At 31.9% G+C, this 9,621-nt stretch overlaps 1 protein-coding gene across 1 annotated transcript; it reads left to right on the top strand.

The window, feature by feature from the left end:
- The first annotated feature begins 8,489 nt into the window (after positions 1–8,489).
- LOC107488985 (metalloendoproteinase 3-MMP) lies at positions 8,490–9,614 on the top strand. Its single transcript, XM_021142560.2, has 2 exons — positions 8,490–9,012; positions 9,184–9,614. Exons 1-2 carry the CDS (start codon positions 8,549–8,551, stop codon positions 9,548–9,550), a joined length of 831 nt encoding a protein of 276 aa, XP_020998219.1. The 5' UTR covers positions 8,490–8,548; the 3' UTR covers positions 9,551–9,614.
- Positions 9,615–9,621: the final 7 nt, after the last annotated feature.

The following is a 9,621-nucleotide window of genomic DNA, read 5'->3' on the forward strand; positions in this document are numbered from 1 at the left end:
TGAAAGGTTCACCCAGTTATGTGTCTGTGGCATTTATGTATCCTGTAGTATTACTAGAAAACAAGATGCTCAGGATCACAGCCAAGACTCATAAAGTAGTTGTGTTCAAGAATCAACATATTAAACTAGGAGAATCAATAACACTATCTGAATTCTGAGTTTCTATTGATGCCAGCCATTCTGAGCTTCAAAGGATAAATTGAGATGCCAAAACTATTCAGGAGTAAAAAGCTACTAGCCCCGCTCATCTAATTAGAATCTGAGCTTCACTTAAAACTATGAGATGTATTACCTCTTGATCTTCTTTTTATCCTATTTTATTTATCTAGTTGCTTGAGGACAAGCAATAGTTTAAGTTTGGTGTTGTGATGAGCGAATATTTTATACTCTTTTTGGTGGTATTTTCTTGTAGTTTTTAGTATGCTTTAGTTACTTTTTAGTATATTTTTATTAGTTTTTATGCAAAAATCACATTTCTGGAATTTACTATGAGTTTGTGTATTTTTCTGTGATTTCAAGTATTTTCTGGCTGAAATTGAGGGACCTGAGCAAAAATCTGATTCAGAGGCTGAAAAAGGACTGCAGATGCTGTTGGATTCTGACCCTCCTGCACGCGAAATGAATTTTCTGGAGCTATAGAAACCCAATTGGCAAGCTCTCAATTGCGTTGAAAATTAGACATCTTGGGCTTTCCAGAAATGTATAATAGTCCATACTTTTTTTTAGATTTGATAGCGCAAACTGGCATTTTAACGCCAACTTCTTACCCTTTTCTGGCGTTAAATGCCAGAACTGGCATAAAAGTTGGAGTTAAACACCCAAACTGGCACCAAAGCTGGTGTTTAATGCCAAGAATAGCCTCTACACATGAAAGCTTCAATGCTCAGCCCAAACACAAACCATGTGGGCCCCGGAAGTGGATTTCTGCACTATCTATCTTAGTTTACCCATTTTTTGTAAACCTAAGTTACTAGTTTAGTATAAAAACTACTTTTGGAGATTTATTTTGTACCTCATCACATTTTACATCTGAATTTGTATCTTCTACGGCATGAGTGTCTAAACCCCATGGTTGGGGGTGAGGAGCTCTGCTGTGTCTCGATGGATTAATGTAATTATTTCTGTTTTCTATTCAATCATGCTTGTTTCTATTCTAAGATACTCATTCGCACTTCAACATGATGAATGTGATGATCCGTGATACTCATCACCATTCTCAACTTATGAACGCGTGCCTAACAAACACTTCCGTTCTACCTTAGATTGAGTGTGTATCTCTTGGGTTCCTGGTTCACGAGTTTGAGTGCCTCTCCTGACAACAGAGTGTTCAAATCCGTGAAATCAGAGTCTTCGTGGTATAGGCTAGAATCAATTGGCAGCACTCTTGAGATCCGGAAAGTCTAAACCTTGTCTGTGGTATTCCGAGTAGGATCTGGGAAGGGGTGACTGTGACGAGCTTCAAACTCACAAATGTTGGGCGTAGTGACAGTGTGCAAAAGGATCAATGGATCTTATTCCAGCACGAGTGAGAACTGACAGATGATTAGCCCTACGGAATCCGTAGTTAGACTATTTTTACTGAGAGGACGGACGATAGCCATTGACAATGGTAATCCACCAACATACAGCTTGCCATGGAAGGAGCCTTGCGTGCTTGAAGAAGACAACAGTAGAAAAGTAGAGATTCAGAAGACAGAGCATCTCCAAAACCTCAACCTGTTCTCCATTACTGCATAACAAGTATTATTCATTTCATGTTCTTTTACTTTTTACAAACAAAACTCTTTTCATTATTAATCTCCTGACTAAGGTTTACAAGATAACCATAGATTGCTTCAAGCTGACAATCTCCATGGGATCGACCCTTACTCATGTAAGGTATTACTTGGACGACCCAATGCACTTGCTGGTTAGTTGCGCGGAGTTGTGAAAAGTGGAATCACAATTCCGTGCACTATTAGGTCTAGTAACATTGTGCACGTGGTTACTGATAATGCTGCGAATTATGTATCTGCTAAAAAACTCATTCATGAAAAGTATCCAAACATCTTTTGGTCTCCTTGTGCTGTTCACTGCATCAATCTTATTTTGAAAGACCTAGCAAGTATGCCTCACATAGCTGACCTTGCCTCTTGTGCTTCAAAAGTGACTGTGTTTGTTTAGAATCATATGATTTTCTTGTCATGGCTTAGAAAAAGAAAAGATTGGAAATAAATTGTTCGACCAGGAGTTACACGTTTTGCTACTGTTTTCATTACTTTGAAAAGTATATATGATCATATGGAACACTTGCAAGCGATGGTGGTGGACAAATATTTTACTTCTCATAAATTATCCAAGAGTGTCAATGGGAAGATGGTTAGCTCAATTATCTTGGATAGTAAGTTTTGGGACAATTGTATTATTACTGTTATGCTTGTTGGTCCTCTTATTAAGTTATTGAGGCTTGTTGATGCTGATGAGAAACCTTCTCTGGGTATCGTGTATGAGGGCATGCAAAGAGCCAAAATTGCTATCAAGACAATGTTTAGAAATAGAAAATCTGCATACACACCTTATACAAGTATCTTGAAAATGAGGTGGGATAAGCATTTGAAGCGTGACCTCCATGCAGCAGCATACTTTTTGAATCCAGATTTCTTCTATAGTGAGGCGTTTGTTGAGAAGGCAAATATCTTGAAGTCTTTGCTTGATTTATTTGATATTAAAACTCTTTGCAATGACTCAGTTGCTGCAATACAAGAGATACAGTTGTATCGAGATCGAAAAGGAAGTTTTGGAAGGGAAAGTGCTTTGAAAGCAATTAAGAGACTTAAACCTGGTAAGTTATTATATTTTTATGTTCAATTTACTTTGAAGGTTTTCTTAAATATTGAATGAGAATTGATGTTTGACTTTCATATCCTGGTAGGTGAATGGTGGAGGCTACATGGTGGGAGTGCTCCTAACTTGCAAAAAATGGCAATTCGTCTTCTTCATCAAACATCTTCATCATCCAGATATGAGAAGAACTCGAGCCTCTTGGAACAAATCCATTCAAAGAGGAAGAACCGATTAGAGCATCAAAGGCTAAGTGACATTGTTTATGTGACTTATAATCTACGCCTTCAATCTAGAATGCATCGCAAGAAGAAGAATTATGATCCAATTGACGTTCAAAGCATTGACACAGTAGATTTTTGGGTAATGCCGAATGAAGATGATCTTGAATTTACTAATGGGGACATCGAAGGCATTGAAAATTTAATTTACACGGATAATGCTATGCCTTCATATCCTAAAGGTGATTGAAATAGAAAAACTTGTTTCATTTACTAAAGATATCTGTTGTAAAGTTATAACTTTAATTTTTTCTTGGTTTTCTATTTTATTTTATTAGATGGAGGAGATGTGGAAGTTGATGTGGATTTGCCTAATGTTGCTGATTCTTCAAATACAACTTCTTTTGGTGGTACTTCTGATGATGGTGGCTTTGGATTACCTGTTTATGATGGAGATATTGGAACACTTAATGATAATTATGATTTTTGATGAGTTGCACCTTTGATTAGTTGAAAACTTGCTAGTAATTGTTTCTTTTGAATGTAGAACATTATGGGTTTGTCATTATGTGCGTTTTTTTTAGTTATAAACTTTGATGTTTGAAGTTGTTTGTGAACCTCTAATATTAAGTTATGGATAATTTATTATGTGAATTTTTAAATTTTATTAAGTTAGAAATTATTGAATTTATATATTTAAAATTATTTTTAGATTTTTTAATAATTTTATTTAATATTTTATTAAACTGGTTCAACTCCGGTTGAATCCCGGTCGAACCAGTGAACCATTGAACCAGTGACCTCGCCGGTTTATTAACCGGTCTGGTTCGCGCAACCTTGAGTATATGGGACAAGTCAAGCATGGATATAAATATACAAGCAAATTGATGTCTTTTTTACAAATATTAATTACTATTTTATTATGATAATTGTTGTCAAACAAGGAATTTATTATTTTGTTAAGAATTATTGATGAATATGTATTTAAAATACTAACTGAATCTTTTAATATCTATTTTAATTAAAATTTTATTATTAGTTATTTTGTCTCTTTTTTGAATTTTTTTATGTGTTCAAATTTATTTATTAATTAAAATTATTACACATGTACAAACAAAAAAAGTTATTGTGAAGTTTATCTTTTTTGTATTTTCCCTAAAAAAATGACTTTTATTTTTGCCAAAAAGGCAATTCTTCTACTAGTTGCATATTAGCTTTAAGCAACATTTTAATAAGTTGCATATTTTGAATATTCAAAAGAAAAGGCAATGTTTTAAAAGGTTGCATATCCAAAAGAAAAGGCAATGCTTTTAAAGGTTGCATATTCAAAATTAATAGGCAACACTTCAAAAGATTGTAAATTCAAACTTATAAGTAACGCGTAAAAGGGTTGCATTTTATGGCAAATAGGCAACACTTTTTAGTAGTGGCCAAAGTATGAGAGAAAAGACAACACTGCAAAAGTATTGTCTCAAACACACCTCTGAAGTGTTGTTGTTTTTCAACCAAAGGCAACACTTATCAAGTGTTGCTCTCAAAAGCGTTACTTTTGAAACAAAAAAGTGTTGCCTTGATCTAAGACAACGACTGCATATGCAACGTTGCCCAAAAACGTTGCCTTAGGTCCAAAAGTGTTAGATAAAAAATAACTTTTTGTCAGCCTTTATGCAACACTTTTTAAATGTTGCCTCAACCTGAAAATGTCGTAGGGAGGGAAATCAGTAACCAATGCCCAAGCGGCTATTGTACTTGCTACTGGAGATGCTTCTGACGTAGTCAATGAAGAACTTGCAAGCATTGATGCAGAATATATGGCTAAAAATGTTGTTGTTGCACATAGTGCTTTGGTAGCTCAGGTTGAAAAAATTTTAATAGAGAGGAAAAGGATTAATAGTGTTGAAGAAATGGCTGACGAGGCAAAACTAGAGTCATATTGAGTTTGCTGGGCTGATACCATTGTGGTAATTAGAAATTATGTTGGTTGATTACCTTTAATTTGTTCATAGTTGCTTATATGTGATAATAGTTTATTGGGATTTGGTGGCATATATACAGCTAGCTTTGAAGATTTTCACTTGATAGTTTTCGGTATATTTTGTGCTTTATTAACAAAGAAATTTTGCTCTGTGATTGGTTTTCTAGTTATTTGATCAATGTTTTTTGCAAATGTAAGAAAAAATAGGTAGGTAGTTAAGAATCTCCATTGTTCTAACTCTATGTTCTGTGTAAAAATTACTATAATATTAAGTGCTTTTTTTTATTGTTGTTTTGGCCTCTAATAATGTATTCTAGTACTTCGCTCTAATACAAGAATAGTGGCTAAATGTACCTAGTACTATCATAAGAAAAAGCAATTAAACTGATGCCATAGTTGAGTGCAATATACAATGTTGCCTAGGATTGCTATACTAATAGAATAGGCAACGTTTTTCATTAGTTGAAAAATTAATAAAAAAGAGAACATTTAATAAGTGTTGCATTAAAGTTTGATCAAAAGCGTTATTTTTGTTTTAGAATAGACAATGTTTTTAAAGAGTTACTTTTAGAAACGTTGTTTTTGAAACAAAAAAAAAACATTGCTTTGACTTAATACGATGGCTGTATCTACAAAGTTTTTTTAAAATATTGTTTTAAGTCTAAAAGTGTTGTTATAAATTAAAAATAACTCCTTTTTAATTTTTAGGTAACACTTTTTAAATATTGTTTCAGACAAAAGATATTATAATAAAAAATATCTCTATGTTAAAAGGAAAACTCAGAATAAATATCATTAGAATTGCTCTCGGTGATGGTGTATAAATAACCAGCTGGATAAATAATAATAGAGGTAAAATTTCTCATTATTTTTCCTAAGATTTTTTTTTCAGTCTTCACGCACCACAAGAGAGAAAAATAACGTTGGAAGTCCTTTCCATTTTCATGCAACGCTCCCTTTTCCATGCATTTTCATGTTAAGCCATTTTTGTAAACAATAAAAATAGCAAATTCTTTATTTTTATATTATTAAATTAAATATTAATTTTTTAATAAATTAAATAATTATATATAACCATCATAGCAAGCACCTAAATATTGAGCAAGTGCAGCATTGGAATTTGGAGCGTGTAAATACGTGTCGTTCTTTGTGGGGAAGCAAGGTGAAAGCTAAGGTAGTGTTTGATTAATTTTTAAAGAATATGACAATATTAATGGCATGTGATTTTTTACTGATGAAGGCCACCGTCAATAATTGTAGAATTTAGAAAAGACAGAATTTACGCGCTAGCAATGATAAACTACTACAGATAGAAAAAAAGAATCCAATGACTTATATATAATGATGGACTGCCGAAAGTAAATTGTTGAAACATTAAATTAAGAATTCAATATTTAATGTTCTCAAAAACCCATCTGATTAGTTAGAAAAAGAACGTGTTGTATTTACTTTATTATTACAGATTCACATAATACATATAGAAGAATAATAATGAGAAGGAGAGAACGAAAAAAAGAAAAAAAGAAACAAGTAAGAGTATAATATGGTTTTACATAACACAAATAAAAGAACAAGCGAAGAGAATTGTTAGAAGACTAATCTTTTTATTAATATTATTAGTTAATATTTTATTTTTATATTATTAAAAATTTATTATTTTTAAAATTTAATATTAAAATATTTTTGTTAATCAAATATTTAGAGAGACAGAGAGAGAAGCTATGTAGGCACTGAGGCACGTATGTAGCATGAGGCTCCTTTTATAAAGGGTAAAAAACTTTAAATTGAAAGTTAAAAGTTAAAACTTTTTGTCGTGCTGCAGGCTTTTCCTGATGTTAATTGATTAGATCTAAGAACATCTAAGTATCTAACATTAGTTTTCAACCAAAGTATCTGGTCATAATTTGGGGAAGTAATACTGATATTACAAATTTATATTATATTTTACTATTAATTCGAAATTAAAACGGTTCGCAATTGTGATCCAAAGTTAAATATGCAGATTGATGGCAAATTATTTTATATGCATAATTTATTTTTTAATTGAAGAGTATATATCCAAATAAATTTTTAAGAAATTTTCGCATCTAATATTTTCGTCTTTAAAAATTTTTTGTTAGGTTAAAGTTTTTAAATTTTATAAAAATAAAATATATAAACTTTTGTTTTATTCAAATACATTATTTTTATTTGGATAAATAAGTTCTCAAAAATATGATGGAAGAACTTATATACCATATTTTTATAAAATTCAAGAATTCTAACATAATAAAATATTTTAGGGACAAAAATATTGGATACAAAATTTTTTAGAGATTTATTTAAGTATATACCCTTAATTAAATTATAAACTATATGGTAAATTAACACGTTATTTTTTCCATGATATAGAAGATAATAAATAATATAATTAAAAGAAATTAAATTTGACACATATGCCATTTTGGACACGTTGTTTTTAGTAGGAAAAATATTTTAGTTCATTATTTTTTGCCATTATTTGATTAAAAAATTTTGCTAGAATCTCTGGACCAACAAAATATAGGTAATGTGTCAAAGATAATGATATTCCCTTAATATATTTCCATCCATCACTCTAGAAAAATTTAATCCATGAAATATTTAACTTAATTTTCATTTATTTTTAAAAATTCAATTGAGAAAAATACACTAATTAAAAGGAAGGCCAGTGTATTAAAAAGTTAGAGAGGTGAATCTAATAATTGCGTTGAATTATAAGTTAGTCTAAAACCCTTGAGAAAATGAGTTGATTAAACAATGCAAGGTTATAATTATTTTTAGGTGAAAACATTTCATAACAAAACCTTGATTTTTGGTTCTTAAATTTAACATATGTTGTTATAACTTAGCATTATCAAATGTTCATTCTCACCTCCCAATTTTAAATTCTGAAATTTTTTATTATATATCTCAAATCTTTCAGAAAATGAAAATGAATAAATAACTTTAAAGCTAAAAAAGATTGACTATTGTTATTCAAATATCATTTTTCAATAAAATATTACTTCCTAAACATTTTCTGTTAAGATCGAATATGTCCAACAAAAATATTATATATATACTAAAATTAGCCATCAAAATTAATTATTATGTATTTATATATAATATATGTAGTTTAATTTATTTTTAAGATATATTTTATATTAGTAATTAATTTTAATAATTTATTTTAATAGGAACGCATATGTATTGTATTTGTGTATCCAAAGCTAGCCTAACAGATCTTGCGCTCAAATAAAGTCAAGTTTATAGGGGCTTTTAAATTATTTAACTTTCTTTTTAAAATAAAAAATTAAATATTTAAAATTTATTAAATATTACTAATATATCTCTTTTGGCAAATTAGCAAACCATAGCAATCACCCTCGAATAATAATGACCAAGTCCACCATAAGTAAATGCACGCGCAACCCTCTCAGTTTCTCCTCCCTCACTCTTTTTATTCTTTATATAATGTGCTAAGAACTCCTCATTCCTCAGTCTCAAACCACAAAAACAAACTAGAGTCAACATGAAGAGACATCTTCTGACACTGTTATTCTTCTTTCTCCTTCTTGACTCATCTCTTTCAATACCGCTGGAACCTACCATTGGAAGAGTCGTTACTGTTGCTGGAAGAGTCGTTACTGGTGCTGGAAGAGCCGTTGCTGGTACCTTTAAAAACATACGTAACTCCATCCGCAGCGACGAAGACGCCGAGGAAATGACGACAAAAGTTCGCGATCAGGCAAGGGATTCCTTATTGAATCATGTGCCGGACCTGGTAGGCTCTCAACCACAGCCAGGTGCTTCGCAGTTCCGCTGCGGTGGCTTCCACTACTTTCTCTCGCCTACCCAAGGCAGAAACTGGTTCTCTGACCGCACCAGTCTCACCTACCGTTTTAACCCGAAGATCCAAGATCCGTTCGCCCAGGTGTTGAGAGACTCATTCAGGCGGTGGTCAGAGGAGCTAAGCCTACCACTCAGAGAGAAAAGGTACGAAAGTGTTTTAAATAAATAAAAAGTTGATTAAACTCAAATAAAATACATGCCAAAACTAATTATATACAGCCTTTTGTTTACTAAGTATATATAATCATAACAAATATAATATTAGTTATGATGATAAGTATTTCATATTGTATTTATTAATTGTTTGTGTATCAGGTATGACGAGCACGACTATGCAGACATCACGATTGAATTGTCCAACTTCAAGGACAACATGGTGGTGGGCGATAGCCTTATTATAGAACATATTCCTTCCAACTTTGCTGCTGCTGTTGGAATTGGGCACATTCGTTTGGCTGATAACAAGAATTGGGGAGTTCTTAACATTGACATCGATACTGTGGTGATGCACCAGTTAGGACATCTTCTTGGGCTTTCACACTCCAATCGAAATGACTCGGTTATGAATCCTAATATTTGGTCTGGAAAGCCGAGGAAGGTGTTCTCAATCGGTGAAAAACAGCAGATCAAACAAGTTTATTCCCCTAATGGAAATGGAAATGGAGTTGGGTCCAGTCCTTAAGGATTGATTTCCGCATTCCTACCTGGATTTGCATGCATGTTCCTCTTGTACTAGTTTTTTTTTTTTTTTTT

This window comes from Arachis duranensis, chromosome 5, assembly GCF_000817695.3.
Source record: "Arachis duranensis cultivar V14167 chromosome 5, aradu.V14167.gnm2.J7QH, whole genome shotgun sequence".
Classification (NCBI taxonomy): Eukaryota; Viridiplantae; Streptophyta; class Magnoliopsida; order Fabales; family Fabaceae; genus Arachis; species Arachis duranensis.